The sequence below is a fragment of the Nyctereutes procyonoides genome, unplaced genomic scaffold, assembly GCF_905146905.1.
Source record: "Nyctereutes procyonoides isolate TBG_1078 unplaced genomic scaffold, NYPRO_anot_genome, whole genome shotgun sequence".
Lineage (NCBI taxonomy): Eukaryota > Metazoa > Chordata > Mammalia > Carnivora > Canidae > Nyctereutes > Nyctereutes procyonoides.
This window is the reverse complement of record NW_026575044.1, coordinates 1499688-1517842: the sequence shown is the minus strand read 5'-3', so window position 1 is coordinate 1517842 and position 18155 is coordinate 1499688. Positions and strand designations below refer to the sequence as shown.

The following is an 18155-nucleotide window of genomic DNA, read 5'->3' as shown; positions in this document are numbered from 1 at the left end:
TTTGATGGTTTTGTCAGAAAAAGATTCTCTGAAGTAGTAGTATTTGAAGAAAAGGAACAAACCAATAGATACTCCAAAGTCTATGGCTTGACTTATGGAATGATGAAGACATTCACTGAGATGGGAGATTAGGGGAAGGACTTATTTGCATGTAGGAAATCAAAGTTACATTTGATGATTTTATGAAACATGCAATTGGATCTGTTAAATTGTGACAGGAATGGTTGGTGCTCAGAGAAGAGGTCTCAGATAAAAACATAAGCTTATAGTTAGTATTTAAGGCCATGGAATCTAGATGAAATCCTTTAGGTAGGAGGTGTTGTAGAGAACAGAGCTGAAACCCTAAAGCAAGCAGTGTAAAGGTGAAAAGGAAGAGGAATATCCAGTACAGAACATTGGAAAGGAATGGAGAAGAGCTTAGAGGAAAATCAGAGAAGTGGGGTATCTTGAGAGATGAGAGATTCAAAAAGCAGGGCTTTGACATCTGTGTCAAACACTGCTGAGTTAAAGATGAGAAAGGTCCACTGGATTTGGCAGTATGAAAATGGTGATTTCAGACTAGAGAACGTGAAGGGTAGATGGGAGTCTTTTGAGGAGTATTACATGAAGGGAAGTGAGAAACAAAAAGTGGGTAAAATGTGATGTGGGGGATTCCAGACTATGATTATATGTTGGCAAGAATGACCAAAGAGGGGAAAAGAAGGGTGGCATGAGAGAAGTCTTTGGGAAAGCAAGAAGGACTGACTGAACAAAATGAATGGATTGGACTTTGAAAAAAAAGGACACTTTCTTCATCATAACAGAAGGGAGAAAGAAAGATGGGTAAAAATAAGATATTAAGTGGTAGAATGATAACTGTGAGCAAGGTGCTTTACTTCATAAACTTTGGTTTTCTTAATGTCTTCTTCCCTTAGCTGTTGTTAAGATTAAATTAGATAAAGAATGCGATAAACAACAATCAGCATACTGCCTGGCACTCATTAAATGTATTTCAATAAATACCATCATTATTAATCAACATATCTGATTGTAGTCAGATGCAACCATTTTAGAGAGTAACTTTTCAAATAATACAATTCGAATAAAGATTCAATTTGTATGGTATTTGAAGCCTGTGTTGTTTCTATTCCTTTCCAGTAATTTCATTTAAAACTGGACTGTGCATGTTTCAGAAACAAACTTTTTCGAGGAGATTCACTTATTTAAGATTTTTCTTTAAAGAACAACAAAAATTAAAAAAAATAATGTTTATTTTGTGCAGAAATTTCTATGGGCTTTCAAATACAGAATTCTGGGTGGGTTATGGACTAAAGGTCTGACACAGAAAAACAAAGAAACAGACTATGGAACAACCTTCCATACTAGATACAGAGGCTAAAATTTTATTTCAGCCTCAATAATTTTTTTAACCTGAAACTACAATGTTGCAGTTTAAGTACACATAGACAGGCTTATTGAAAAACACAATAATTCTAAGAGAACAAACTAAAATTTTAAAGCTCAACATTTCTACATTATATGTTAATACCTGCTGGAAAGACCTAGGGCCTTTTAAAATTTTCAAGCCACTCCTTTCCTACCCTCTTTTCTTCTTGTGGTAATTAGCAACTGACACTTTTCCCAAAGAAGGTCCTCCCTCTGTTTTATTAGGAGATGTGACTTTACTGCCTCCCATTTAGAAATATTCTCTTCAATACATTTTTAGTCACTGTTTTTATGACAGTGCTCTAAATCAATGAATGGGTATTATGCAGTGTTGATTTATATACCAACAGTTTGATTCTTATGAGAGTAGAAATGCCTTACTCTGTGAAAGCAGATGGCTGTAACAGAACTGTGAATTTAATAGTGAGAAACTAAAAGCAGATTTCTTTCTTTTATATCTAATTTATTTTATAATATATCATATTTATATGTGTACACATGATCTATATAAACATATAATATCAGTTAAGTATATTTATCAATGGCTATCATCTAAAATGGCCTCTAAGTGTGAATTTCTTGAGAGGGAAGTTAAGTTCCAGTTGCCAACTACAAAACAAGACAGAAGAAAAGATTAAAGGTGTAAGTGAAATAAAGTTAACAATATACACTAACTGAATCAAATAATGCCTCAACTGAGAGATTTCACTGTAGCCACAAAAGAAAAAAAATATAAAATTTTATTGTACTTCAGTATAAAGATGTATACATTTGATAATGTACAAAATCAGCTTGCTTAATGTTGATTTTGAATTTCCATCAGTTTATTCAATAGATATTTATAATATTACCAAGTATGACCCATTTGTTTAAGATGGTTCAGTAGATACTTATAAAAAATGTTATTTTTACTAAAAAAAGTTATTTTTACTTTAAGAACAGCTCTTATAATGTAGAGATCAACTTTTTTGAAATCCTTTAAATTCCATTAAAAACTACAGAATCTTCCTTACAATCAAAAGTGAAAAATAATGTTCTGACTTATTAAATAAGCTCATTAAGTAAATATTTATGTTGAAATGGAACATAAAACATAATCAAAATAATAACAAATCAGCTTATTTTATTTGAAGAGAAAGGTAGGCTTCATCTTTCAAAAGTATTAAATAGGACCCAATCTGAAACTCAATGATGGTATATACACATGAGCACCCACTTCTTCACCCCTCCTCCCCAACACATGCACACCTTTCTCCTCTCAGTTTATTAACATTCTAAATCTTTCTCCCAGCTTTGGCTTTGCAACCACTTACTTGATAAAGTAGGTCACTTAAAAAGGAAGAAAGCCCAATAAAATGAATTACAAAGACAACAAGATTAAATTGATTGCACTGTTTTCATACACTGTAGCTAAAATTTTGCAAATATGCAGTTGGCTGTGGTTTGGCATTTAACAGCATGCGATCAGTAAGGAGGAGGAAATTTTATTCTCATTAACTGTTGCAGATTTACTGCAGTGAAAAAGGGCTATGTAACCCGAGATGTGACAGTACAGAAAGATCAAAGCCATGGACTGGAAACTAAATAAACCCTCTGGCTACTTCCTGCAAGGAAAATTCACTTTGGCAATGTAAAACAGAGCCCAGTTAAAAACTACTCTCAGTTTTATGAGCTGTCATAGCAGCTCAAGTGGTTTGGATCGGCTGAGTTTAGAACATTATATTTCCTTGTTTTTGTCTTAGATACTTCTGTAAGCAGTTTTATAGACCCCCTCCCCCTTTTTAAAACACAATAACCAAAAAACTTAAAAAAAAGGCAACTCTTTTCTTTTGGTTGAAACTGAGAAGGTAACCACTAAACTTATTAAATAAAGCATGCAGGTCTTCATTTGCACATTCTTTTCTCATTTACTACAGTTTAATATTTTGCTCTTAGATTTATTTGGCAATTATACATATACTTTAATAATTCATCTGCAATCTATACAATTCCTATTCAAAATAAGTGCAAATCAGTTTACAGAACCCACATGGCTCATATCTGAAGGGTGAGCTATTTGTAATAGCACATCTGGAAGGACTATGGGCAATATGGGAAATATGGGAATTAATTAATATTATATTTAAGAACCTATTTGCTCTAGGCTTCATGTTTTTTTAAAAAACAAATAAAAATATTTGGTTGAACATTTCTAATATAAGGAATTTTTAACAATTGTTCATGAATACTTAAATCACGTTAAATCAAGACACAGATGAGTTATAAATCAACCTTAAATGAGAAAATATCTCTGAGTTTAGGAGTAAGCTCAATATCAACAAGTCCCGATTTACAGGAAATAAGAGATGACATGCTGTGTTTTCCTCTGCCTTATTTTTCTGGAGGGGATGGTGGTGTTTATCAAATAAATAACTTATAATTTTGTTATTTTCATTAGAATGTCAGTAAGCAAGTCTTTATAATAGTGATTTATATTCTATTTCCTTAAAAAAAAAACCCAAATCCTTTTTTTTAAACTAAGAGCATGTCATAAAAGCAGTCATCTTTGCTGACAGACTTTCTACTTTCTTTCCATTTAAATTTACAACTAATTTTTATATATTGGTAGAGTCAACAAAAATGTGATTAATAGATATAAAAAATGTATAAACTTTAACACTAGACAATCACTCTTAAAAGGTGGTGATATAATTAACTTCCCAGTCATGACTGGATTAACTCCCATGTCATTTCTTCTAGTACAAAGCTACACCATAATTGATGTGTTAACATTTTTATAGGATCTAGTCATAGATTACTTTTTTTTTATTTATAGACTCTGTTATGCTGACTTCCATCTAAATAAAAGTTCTAATAAAGTGACAATAAATTTGGTTTTCTTTGGGAGCATCTTTGGACTTTATATATATAACATGTATGCCTCCCAAAACTCTGCTCAGATCGCCACACTGAAAATTACCACAAACTTATGAGGATAGTTTTGTTGCTAATTTCTTCTCTTGCTTCTAAATTTCCAAAGGAAAGTTAATCACTTAAAATATTTTTCCAAGTCAGGAGTGTAACTTCTCTAGGATAAAACATCTTCCCAAGTTTCCAGGATTCTAAGCCTTGAATTTTGGCCTCTTTTTCTAGATTTCAGTAGAGTTTACAATTTGCTAATGCTGATGTGTGATAATCTAATAAAATCTGGCCTTAAAAGTTATGGGCCCAATTTACTAATAAAACCTAATTCAATTCTCCTTGGGAAATGCAAATCATTAGTGTCCAAGCAGCAGAACCAAATTTCCTTGCCTTTGTTCAAGGCCAGAAAGAAGCTGTCTATAAAATGTCTAAACAAATAAGATAATTAAGACCAATATATGAGGATTTGTGTACAGGCTTAAAACAACAGCATCATATATATAAACATTTATTTCAGTTCATTAGTTAAATAAATGATTTGCATGAGACATTGACCCTTATAGACTGAGATTATTTTGCTCATTTCATCCTCATTTTTTATATGACTAGATTATTCTGTGGAGAACTTAATGAACTAGTAAGTACCTAAAAGAATTTAACAGTAGTCAACTAATTAATGTGTTACTATATTTTTAGCAACTTGTCTCCAAGAATCTGAAGCACCAATCTGCAATAGACAATGTCAAATGTATTAAAGCAAAGTAGGTAAAACAATATTGTGCTGCATAACAAAAGCTACATATCTTACTCTGAATTTTAATAACATTTACTCCAAGACACTCTAACATACAGTTCACTGTTAGAGTAATAAATTTGCTTGCCTTTTGGAGGCCATAATGGTATAATACTAAAGGCTTCACTTTTTATTAACTATCTGGTTTTGGACTAGTCCCTTAAAAATCTATAAGCCTTCATTTCTACATTCATTAAAATAGGGACAATACTATTCTTTCCCTTATCTACTTCACACACTATTGATGATCAACTGAAATGCATGATGATATAAATGCTAACTAAATACACATTATTGGTTTTTGTATACTTTTAGACCAAAAAAAAATTTAAGCATTTTATTCCTTAAAACTTTTAGAAGGCTCCTAAGACATTTCATCTTCTGAAATAAACAAACAAAAAACCTTGCAGAATTGCCCTTGGGAGTATTTAGAAAGAAAAATGCAATTTAATGTATGAATTACAGCAAGGGTCTCAGAGTGTAAAAACCATTTATTTTCATTGGGTTAATTTTCAGAACTGTGTTACATAAATATTGCCACTCTTGTTCTCCTGTTTTCACCATCCCACAAGTTTAAAAGTAAAATTTCATTAATTTAGATATAATTTCACTTGTCACAGTATTATTTCTTATAAATGGTTTTATTCATTTTCAGAAATTTCACCATACATTTCTGATTGGTTACTATTGATGAAAGGAGGAAGAACTTAAAATTATTATTATATAGCACTAATTACTAAGCTTGAAATACATGTCTACATATATTAAGAACAATACTATTTGGATAACCAAATACAATTGTAATAAATATTTGCACAGATCTAGTTATTTTTAGACTAAATCATATAACCTGAAACAGAGCAACTTTTAAAAGTAAATAGAATATAGTCTGTTACCCAACCCTATCAGTTTCTTCTATACAGAGATTCTACTATAAGTGTCTTAATCATGATTTAACACAATTGCATTTAAACTAAGAAGTAACTCTTGCAAATACCCTAGATTAGATACAGCTAAGAACAAATATTAGAGACCTATGCAAATGTGTATGCCAAGAACAGAGTCAATAAAATATATAATAATGCCTTGTGTATCAAACCATTCAGTAAGTTTTTATTTTTTAATACTATACATTCTTTAGTAATAGGCTTATCTTAAAATGAAAATGTTTATATATTAAGATTAGATCAATGAATCTTGTCATAATGTTTCAATACATGTAAATGAATATAAATGGAATGACCAAATACTCCAAGCATACTGTCAACTTTCATTACTAGAAATCAAAGATGTGGCAGTGGTATGTATACTCACTTTTACGCTATCAAAACATTATAGGTGAATAACATTTTTTTAAAAAGAATTTTCAATAAGAAAAAAATCAAATTAAAAGATCTCTGTAGGCAATTCTTTAAAAAAGTGGAGAATTTAATGTTAAATGATTACCTACTGCTAAATATACCTATTTTTTTTTTTTACCTATTTTGATCTTCATATTTATGTTCTTAAATCAGAACACTGGTGTAATATAATTTATGAATAAAATCATGTGGCACAAAAGCAGGTGCTAAAAACAACATATACTCCACAATTAGATAGGTGTACACTACACTCCCTACACTCAGTGACATACACTTTGACGCAGGATCACTTATTTCTTTAATAACTTATTTATCTGATGCTTATTCCTGATTATTTCATAAGGATAAATCATTAGGAATGAAATTACAGGGCTATAGGAAGTGAACAATGTAAGGATCTTGTTTTCTATTACCAAATACATTTCACAAAGGTTTTATCCATTTAAATTCCCGCAGGGGTGTATCAGAGTACTTCTTTGCTCCTATGTGTGGGTATTAGTATTAAAAAAACTTTTGGCAATTGATAGGTGAAAATGGAATCTGGTTGCTTTATTTTGTAACCACCATGTCTGGAAAAAATTACTAAAGTAAGCCAGAGTTTTTTTTTTTTTTTTAAAGGCTTCTAATGAATGTTCTCTGAGAAAAATCAATAGGAAATTAGTAAATAATAAGCTATAATAATTTTTGATAAAAATTTAATAACACTAAATAAAGCGGTATTTTAGTTAATTATTATCTTTTAAAAGATTTCATAAATGTATACCAATTCATTTAGATCTTAAAATGCTGCTGAACAAATGGCTGGTCTCAATATCTATCAAAAGAATTATTTCTAGGAGGTTCTTTTGCTTTTCTTTTGATCCTTCTATATAATTTCTATACTACTTACTCATTAATGAAGGTCATTAAACTTTTTTAGAATAGAAGAGTTTGGGTTATCAATTAAAATTGATATAGGACTTATCAAAAAGAAGGTATTTTATGGCATATTTACGTTCCTCTCAATATAAAAGAACTTCTTGACTAGCCAAATAAAGACAGTAATTTGATTTCTTTTGAATAACTGCTTTGAAATAATCTCATATAGTTCTAAAAATAACATGTAGTTCTATAAACACTACACAATGGCATTTAGACTAAGAATATGTAATGTTGAGGTTACTTTTTTTCAAGTGAAAAAACTAAGTAGTTGAGTATAATTAAAGTGGCCTGAAAGCTAAAGAAATAAGTCTAATTTTGACATGTAGAGTCTTTGTCTTAGGAAAAATTATACATTTAAAAATTTGGGTAAAAGATTATTTTTTATGTATTAAGAAAATAATTTGTTCTATTTGGGATGATTTTTAAAAGTGCAACTACCATTTCAACTGTGATTTAATGTTTGAAAAAAAATTAGAATGGAATAAAAAGTGTGTATGTATGTAATACATATAATGGACAGAACAATTAATGCCTAAGTATTATCAGAAAGGGAAAAAAAGAGGCAGGCTATCTAAAACACACAGAAAATGAAAGTGTAAGAATCAGATGGCTCAGATAATGCACACATCTAATTCATCTTTGACTGCAGTGAAATGGTCAGTCAATGACATCACTGTGCCAACCACAAAAAACTCCAGGCCCTCCGAAAAAATAGTTTTCAAAGCCCCAAGGAAACCTAAGCAGTCTCTGCAATTTTTTTTCCAGTTTATGAAAATTGGATTCCTATAAAAGAAAAATGGACCATTTTTACTGCAACAAAAACTGATTTGTAAAAGCTGGAAGCAGTTTAAAAATACTCAACATGAGGTTCTTGTTAGTCTTGAAAAGTAAGAGTTATAATAAAAAAACGGTCCAAAAATATGGTACGGATATATTGTATATAAGGGGAAAAAAAGCTAGTCCTACTCCTATTATTTTTAATTAGCTTCAATAGCAAGTTCCACTTTACTTTCTAACACCAGTTCAAATTTTTTTGGGTGGGGGAAGATTTACATCTAACCCTCTGGGGCTGGCAACTCTATAGCTAATGCCTTGGAGCCCTAATGTATTTTGCATCACCTCTAAATGTTGGGAAATTCTGGCGCCAAGAGGTTCAAACTGATAGTGACACATGTCTAAAACCCAGGATTTGCTGTCCAACTGCCAGTATCTATTTTATCAAACATTCAGTCTCTCCTGCAGAATAGGATAGAGGAGTTTAACAATTTTCGCTGTTTCCAATTAAACTGCCTTGCTATATTACAAAAATGCAGGCATTCAGATTAAGAAGGATCCCCTGACCTGGATTTTAAGAAAAATACCAATTTAAATGGTTTAAACAATTCTTTAAATCTGGCTTAGTGTCCTCATTTTAACAGATTTGTCCTATTTCTAAACTTTGTCATTTTAGGAATACAGTGAAGATTTTTTTCTTTGAACAATTAAGAAAAAACCCTCTTATCACACAAATGAGAAATTTATTCCTTACCTTTCAGGAACTTGGGATCATCTACTTTACCTGAACCCACTAAAACTAATATGTTAAAAACAAAAACAAAAACACAAGGACTGAGAAGTTGTGAGTACTGCCTGAAGTGTATGCCATTTGGCACTGTCATACCATTTCATGTTCTCGAATCATTAAAAACAATGGCAAAGATAAAAATTCACATTTTATACATTAATTTAATAAAATTCTTCTTCCAGATAACTTGATGGTGCTTATTTATCAAAAACATATGATAAAGAACAGGGAAAAAATTGTAAGTCATCTGGACAATTTCCCTGATTTAAAGAAAAAAAACCCCTCAAAATAGGTGACATTTCCTCTTTTTACAAGTATTTAAAGAACAACTTTTTCCATATTCAGAATTCAATCAAGACATTATACTTTCATATTTCAGAGTTAACTCAAATTCTTCATGTTGCCCATTGAGGCTGCATATTCTCGTCTTTCCAGTGGAGATAAAGAATAAGAGTCCAATACCCTCTGTTCACATTTCTCAAAAAATATTCCTATTTTGTTAAAGTAAAAAGTTTCAAAAGTAGTATTTTAAGTTAATGTTATTTGATCTAATAGGCTTTAAATTTACCTACTGGATATCAGAAGCCAAAAGGTAGCCATTAGTTTAAAATTTCACATCTGGGACATTATGCAGCAAAATAATCATGATAAATATGTGAATAATTATATAGCAATTTAAAATGCTTAAATCTTTGCAGAATTAAGAAGTAAGCCAGAGTTAAGGTCTGGTTTGTTACTATCAAAGAAGAGCACAGAAATCCTATTAAAAAAGAATCCTAATCAAGCAAAAATGACTGAATAAAAGAGTAAATGATGACAGAGTAGGTTAATAAAACAAAATGTAGCAAAAAGCAAAGATGAGGATTTGGCTATGCTGTATACCTTCTCTGTATCTTTGCTGATACAATTTTGAGTCCTTTTTTATTTGATCTATTACCTACAAAAATGCTGAGGAAGTTCATTGTAAATTATTTCTTCTGGAAATAAAAAGAGAAAATGATATAGTTATGTGATTTAAGGCCTGAAAAATTACAAAAGACAAGAGATGAAAGACTTAGCTTTCTCAGGGGAAGTTCTTTTTACAGGTCAAACAATTCTCAAATCAAAGTGATTATAATAAGTATTTCACTCCTTTGATTTGAAAAAATAGTCTAGTACGTTTTATTAGCTAATCTTTTAAGCTACCATTACTGTGATGTGTCTTTTATGATGTAGAAGAAGCTACTGAAATATTTTTACCCTTAAGAAGGAACTGACAGTACAAAGGTAAGATTTCCCAAAGTCATTTTATAAAAAATGACTTTTTAAAAAAAGTTATTAATAGAGCTGAGGAATAAAATCCTGAAATCTTTGGACACAGTATATAATTTATTCATTGGGCACCACCATCTCTTAAAACATTTCTATTGTTTATAAAATGACCATTTTTGAAAACCAGAATTGAGAGATTTTGCTGACTTAAGCTCATATGTTCACTGTTTTGAATAATCAATTTTAATGAAAGTGTTCAGGTTCTTAATTATAAAATTATATAAAAAATGAAAGCAACTCTTTATGAAAAAAATAATGCATTATTATATAATCAGTAATAAGTATTATAATCAGAAATAAGACTGATATTAGTATCAGTCTACTTTTAGATCAGTAAATATCTGCAGGAGATACCAAAATAATGTTGTTGTTCATAGTGAAACATAAATGGCACAATAATTAATCTTATAATGATATCAGCAAAAATCTTCATATAAGTAATCAGGATTATACATCCAAATCACTTCTTCCTTTACCAATTTTATTTCAGAAAACATTTTTACAGTGAATTGTCATATGATGGAATATAGTAGTTACAATGATTAAACAGATCCTATATTTACATAATTACAGCTAATATAGACAAAAACATCAGAAGCAATCAAAAGCCATATGCTTTCTGATATTTAACCATGTTTAACTTTTATGTCCTAAGGCAAGGAATTTCTTACCATGACAATCCAGTATACCAATGAAACTATTTCTGAAGTGTTATTATTTATTTAAAGTCTGCTTACAGAACACTGAACTATATATAAGGTTATACTGCATTTCATATAATACTCCTAAGTTTTCAACATGTTTTTAAACTTTGGGTCACAAATATCAATGAATTGTGAAATCACATAGAAGGTTGCAATCTGTACTTCAAAAATGAAATGGAATAGGTTAAAACAATATATAATTGTGCATTGCAAGGAGTAAGATTAATTACCATGTACACTTTTTTTGTTTTACTTATATGTATAGGTATATATGTATTAACAAATATATAATCATATCTGGGTGTGTGCACTAGGTTGCAATATGAAATGTATTTCTTAATGTGAGTTGTGGTAAAAAAAAAAAAAAAGACAAAAAAACCACTAAAACTCATGATGGTATACCATGTCTCCTTCCAAATTAGGTATCATGTTATACTAGAAAGAACCTGCGCTTTGGAGTTCAAATTTTTTTCTCTACCACCCTATTTATGTGAGTTGGTTATTTAAACTTAAATTATTAGAGCCTTTATTTCTTCATTTGTAAAATGGCCATAATAATACTTGCTTTAAAATATTGCTGTGCAGGTTAAAATAAATGATGAATGTTCATAAAATAGATTATATATGATAGGTTGTTAATATTGGTTGCAATAATTATTGGATTAAAATGGCTTATTATAAGTGACCATTTAAGAATTACAACATATTGGTCACAACTGCATTCTTTCATGCAAAAAATACATTAATACACCCTTCAAAGAGAAAATAATTTATATTAATGAAAAGTAGAAGAAATTTTAGAAGAGGATATTAAATGAACAATTAAAAAAAAAGTCTTGGGGGCAGATAAGACTCCACCTATATATTAAATGAGTGTAATGCAAAATTTCAACAGTCAGACTAAATTAAAATATTGACCTCTAAGAATGATATGAAGGGGGAAATATTGTGCATACTTTCTGATAAAATTTTAAAAATCTATGCCACCAGTAATGAAGCGGGAAATCTGCTGGGAGAAACTTTATTATAATTGTAGAACAATGCTGGCATGCCATATTTTTTTTCTTTAAACATTTTATTTGAATGCCATTCAGGGAAGGATAAATAGTCTTTAATTTAACCAAAGTATCAACTTTTTTTTTGTATACAGATTTTTTAATTGATATTTTTAGTTGTTTTCCAAAAAAGATAGTAACCATTTATATTTCCACCACATCCATGGCATCAATAGACATTATCATTTATTTTCTATTTTTATAGGCACATAAGAGCTATTGAGAACTGTCATAAGACTTTTTAAAATAGTGATGCTGAATACTTATTAAAATGCATGTACTGTGTTCTTATATTTTACTAGCTTTAGAAAGCACTCAGGAAACAATCTGAGTTCATTAATTTGGCAAAAGTACTGTCTACTTCAATGGACAGCCTGTATTTTTCAAACAATGAAGCATTTTTTTTTTCAGATCTGCGATCTCCATTTTTTTTAATATAGAAAAATGTGACTTCATAGGTTAATTTAAAATCAAACTTGCATGTTCTTGAAAATATTGAGGGCTTTTTTTCCTCTTTAATGAAAATAGAGAAATGGGGAGTGAAAAGAATTCTAGTTTTTCGAAAACAAGGGAAACATCAATATATTAGATTTTTCTTGAAAGACTATTATTTACCTGCCAGGAAATGAATGCTGCCCAACTATATCTCCATTTTGAAGGTGATAATCATTGAAGAAATCTGGACTTATAGCTCCTTCAGAGGCAATTAATCCATCTAGAAAGAAGGAAAATTGGTAACTAGTGAAACATACTGGTAGGGAATAAAAAGGAAACTATTCTATCAAGCAACACAATAGAAAATTATCTATTTAATCTGGAAAGAGAAATGTTAGCATGACATGCTACTCTCTCTGGTAATATAGAAGACCATACATAAGTATTCACAATGATGAAGCAAAAGAACTGAACATTTATTGAACAGCTACTATGTGGTGGTAATACACTAACACAGAGACAAGACAATCTCTGCCTTCAAGGGATGTATAGCCTTGTGTAAAAAACAAAAAAAGGGGTGAGGTGAGGTAATGTGGGATAGTCAGGATGGTCCAGGCTAAGGAAACAGAATGAGTAAGGAAACATTAAACAGCATGGAATCAGTAAAGAGCAACATTTTATACCCAGACAGCTTCATTTGTGTAGTATAATTAAGAAATTAGAGATTTCAAGTAAGTAAATTTCTAAATAAGCAATGCCTGACACTTTCAGTGCCAACCTTAAAAAACACACACAAACTTGGGTTAGCAATATTTGTAAATATATTTTACATTCTCTGTGTTTTTAGAAAATACATTGAACTTATTTTATATTACTTCTTGATAATTTAATCTTTAATATCCATTACTGTATAATTGTGCCCCAGGCTATTAGCTACATTTGACTGCCTATGCTAATTGGCTCTACACCACTATGCTTTCCAGTTCTTTTTCTTTGTTTATAGAGTGCTCCTTTTCCATTATCTAAGTCTTTATTATTAATTCCTGCTGATTTTAGAATGATACTACTTTCTTATTTATTCTAAGAAACCAGATAGCCTATTACTGATAGAATTATGAATAAGTTATGAATAAGGAAAGAATTCTAGGGAAAAAGCTCTAAGTGATGGCTTCAGGGCTAACCTATGCATTGGAAGAAATGTATTTCAGTCTATGGCTTTTGTAGTAATTATTTAGAAAGCTCTCAGGCCTAAGTTTCCTTTTCTGAAAAGTGTTCTGGGTTGTTAAGTGATCTATAGATAAATGTTGGCTAGGTCATACTCACAACATTGTTTATAAAGTTGGCACAAGGTAAGCAGATTATTTAGTCACCAGATAACCATTTTAGACCTACTGTTTGCATAATAATACTTTGCTAGGTTCTGTGGGAAATACAAAAAGTTGTTTCTGTTTTCAAGAATTTTAGATTAAGTGAAATATAAGACACTTAGGATGCAATTAAATAATACACTTCATTAATAAACGTTCTACAACAGGAATGAATGCATGTACTGAATGAGTGTTGGAGGCAGAGGAGGGTATAAAGTGATACTGTGTTTTGTAGGGGTTAGAAAAATCTAACTGGGGAGGAATGAGGCAGAGGTGTAACTGGTTTGAGTCTTGAAAGACAGGCAGCAATTAAATGACAAAATCTATTTGAGGAGTACAGTTATTACAAATCAAGTGAATGGTAATGTTAAGTAATAAGTGTTGGTAAGTAAGTAGGTGATTTGTCTTTCCATATGACTCCTGTACCACTTATTTGTTACACGTCATCTACTAAAGATTTGCATTATTATATAATTGTTGAATTGCTAACGAATGTCTTTGTTACTTTAGTGAATTTTAAATATTTAAGAGGTAAAAGTATTTAATAGTCCATTATCCATGTCCTTGAAAAGTTAATAAATCAAAAGACCAGTTAAATCCAAAAAAGCTACAAAAAATGAAATTATGGAAAAAACCAAGACCCAATAGATTGAGAGCTAAGCACTTAGAATATATTTTACACATATTAGGAGTTTGGCTAAAATTAACAAGGTTAAGACCACAGAAATTAATTAAGTTCCTCTGTTAAATGAAAACCAAATAATTGAAGATCAAGGTTTAAGAAATCTGCCAATATCAGTGGCACACAACTAAGTACAATGCCAAAATAAAATATTTATCACACTTTGAAAGTGAATATGAAGATATTCAGCATGCCAGTAGAACAAAGATTCTAACACTCAGAAAATAAATATAACCAAATAAAACGATACCTGAATTATATTTTAAAAGTTTATACATGAAACATGACCTAATGAAGTAAGCCAGATTAAGAAGAAATTAAACGAAAAATTGTCAATTTTTCAAGACCCTCATTTTGATCTGGAGCTCCCACTGTCTTCAAAAGGAATACAAGGAACTACAAACTAGGAGCTCATTAAATAGATATCAAATTAAAAATGTCTGAGTTTAAAATTTCAGTCAGCAATTTTATAAATCTAGAATACAATTAGAATAATATAATAAATCAGACATTATGTAAGTTGGACATTTATACTTCTGAAATTTTTAATAATTGGAGAGCACAGCCATTCCATTCAGTAAGCTATGGCCTCTACTGTGTCCTTTAAAATGTCTTGACAAAATTTAGGCAGCTCTGCTATATGGGCAATCTTTCTTTACTAGAATGAAGAATAAAAATTAAATTATACAATAACCAAAATCCTCAACTCAAACACCTCAACTTTTTTGGAATTATCTGTTTTTTAGCATTCTGCATCCAAAATTAATTCTTTTATAGAAGTAATAAAAAGGAATTGTATATTCTTGACAATCAAGTCCAGATAAATCTAAGAGTGTCCTAAAGCTCCTACTCTAACCTTGATTCAAAGATAGCAACAAGGAACCAAAAAATTTATGGAACATTTAAACTACCAGAGAACAAACAGAAGACAGAGATGATATATACCAGAGCACTTTTTAAACTGTGGAGCATTATAAACATTTAGGTTATTAAATTATATGAAACCTTTTAAACCACAGTTATACAATACACCTTTTTGAGGTGCTCCCAGTAATGAAGATAAATATGGCTATAAGTAAAATGGGGTATGTTCTGAAACAAGGATGAAATCAAAGCAAATTTATTGTTAGCACAGGTAATTTATCAACCTTCTGATTTTTGCAAGTCAGTTGCCAAAAACTGGTTTATAGATATGATGAATAAATGTAAAAAAAAAAGAACTCAGTACCTTCTTATGTATTGTTACTGAAATAAACTTTATTTTTTAAAGTCAAATGAAAATATAATATTGGGCTCTTTAGTGAACTAGCCAAAAGTAAGGCTGTGACTGTATGGGAGAAAAAAGATATTGATAATGAAGAAAATGAGAAAAACAAATTACTAAAATAGAAAAATTATAATTCATTGGGTTATAGCTAGTAAGAGATATCACAGAAACATATAAGTAAATGAAAACTATGATTTTATAATAATTGAGACAGAAACAAAGCATTGTAAGCTTTATATTCCAGAAATATATATTCACATATTAAATGCTAAGAATAAGATTCAGCAAGTTGGTGAACAAACAACAAAAAAGTAAAAAGTCATTTAATTATATAATTATACTTCCTTTATGGATAACGTGCTTAAAGCAAATATGATCATTTTTATGATGGAAGAGTAAATTACTCAGTGACTACAATCACAATAACTTTAGACTCTAAGGAAAAAGGATGCTAGCTTCCTATTTTCAGATGACAATACTAAGATCCTTTTTTTTTATTTTTTTTTATTTTTTTTATTTTTATTTTATTTATTTATTTATTTATTTATTTATTTATTTTTTAAGATCCTTTTTAAAAATAAAAGCAAGAGGGAAACATACATTCTGACATATTTAACAGTTTGAAAATATAGAGGGCAATATTAATGACTAGGAAGCAGCAAATGCTATTTCCTTTTTTTACTCTTATTTTTTTATTTTTTATTTTTTAAAGATTTTATTTATTCATGAGAGACACACACACCCACACACACAGCGAGAGAGAGACAGAGAGAGAGAGAGAGAGAGAGAAAGAGGCAAAGACACAGGCAGAAGAAGCAGGCTCCATGCAGAGAGCCTGACGTGGGACTCGATCCTAGGTCTTCAGGATCACGCCCTGGGCTGAAGGCGGCACTAAACCGCTGAGCCACCCAGGCTGCTCTATTTTTTATTTTAAATTCTATGAACATATAATGCATTATTTGTTTCAGAGGTAGAGGTCAGTGATTCATTAGTCTTATATAACACCCAGTGCTCATTACATCATGTGTTCTCCTTAATGTCCATCACTCAGTTACCACATCCCCCACCTTTTCCCCTCTAGTGACTCTCAGTTTGTTTCCTATGATTCAGAGTCTCTTATGGTTTGTCTCCCTCTCTGATTTTGTCTTATTTTATTTTAAAGTAAAAGATAAGACCCAGGGAATCACAGACCCTTTAGCTTAACCTCTATGGCTGAAAAGCTACTAAGGTTTTTATCTCTGATAAAAACAGCAGCCTAAAGGGGAACCAGGGACTTAAATAAGATGGCTCAAGTGTTCAAATGTATCTGCAGTTTTACAAATCTATCTTGTGTTTCTGAAGACACAACTGCACACAATGAAAGACATATTATCTGATTTCCATGACACATATTAAGAGATCCCACAATACCACAAGCTGAACAATTCATGCAAAACAAACTAGGTAAAATAATTAATCAACTAAAATTATACAGATGGCTTGATATGAGGCCTTTATCTTTATTAAACTCATAGCAGCAATGTAACCTCCACTGTCAAATGTCTACTATAACATCAGACTACAGGAATTAAACAAAACAACTATGAGGATACCTAATATTCCACTTCCCAAATACTTAAAATTATTTATTTATTTGTTCATCAGCTGTGGCTGCTTCTAAATTTTGATATAAAAATATATATATAATTCCTATATCTCAAAAAAGCATATGTTGTACATTTTAATTATAAAATATCTCAGAAAAATGTTTATGATTTTCATTTTAAGAGGTTAATTTAAGTGGATTAATTTTGGGAACGTGGTATCATTTTTTAGAAATTTATTCTGAAGTTCTAATCATATTAAAACAACAAAGTTGAACACTGAGGTGGTTAAAAGTTTTATTCAGTTTTGGAAACTAGTGATTGATTCACACTGAAAAGTAGCTATCAATCTTCAAAGCAAGAAACCTGATTCCACAGAATTTTGATTCCGGTTAACAAAAAAAATCGTATCATATATATTTTGCATCACTTTACTTCATGAATATCTGAATATGTAAGGAACAGCTGCTTGCCATTACTGAACTAAGACATTCTGGTTGGCTGAAATTAATGATACTCCATCTGGTTTGAAACACAAGGCAGTATTTCATAACTACTGTAAAGTTCAGTTAGGAAGAAATCCATTTAATTTTTAAAGTATCAGTTTTCCAAGATTCTAGTATCTATACCAAAAATAAAAATAAGACAGTTTATGGGCAATGTGCACAAAACAAAATTATAAAAACAAAGTGTGAATGAATACATAGTAGGGGGAAAAAGTAAGCCATTAATTCAGACATAATATCTTAATACTTTTTATATCCAACTTGCTACAGACCTTAATTA

General features: G+C 30.4%; 1 protein-coding gene and 1 long non-coding RNA gene across 3 annotated transcripts in view; one reads left to right on the top strand and one right to left on the bottom strand.

Annotated features, from left to right (window-relative positions):
* The window catches only part of KIFAP3 (kinesin associated protein 3), a 145700-nt gene that overhangs the window by 17137 nt on the left and 110408 nt on the right, over positions 1-18155 (bottom strand). For both annotated transcript variants that reach the window (XM_055323683.1, XM_055323682.1), the window contains exon 19: positions 12651-12750. In XM_055323683.1, the coding sequence (XP_055179658.1) occupies positions 12651-12750 (100 nt within the window). The remainder of the gene's footprint in view (positions 1-12650; positions 12751-18155) is intronic.
* LOC129508712 (uncharacterized) overlaps positions 1-18155 on the top strand; it is a 56774-nt gene that overhangs the window by 29091 nt on the left and 9528 nt on the right. The window lies entirely within an intron of this gene.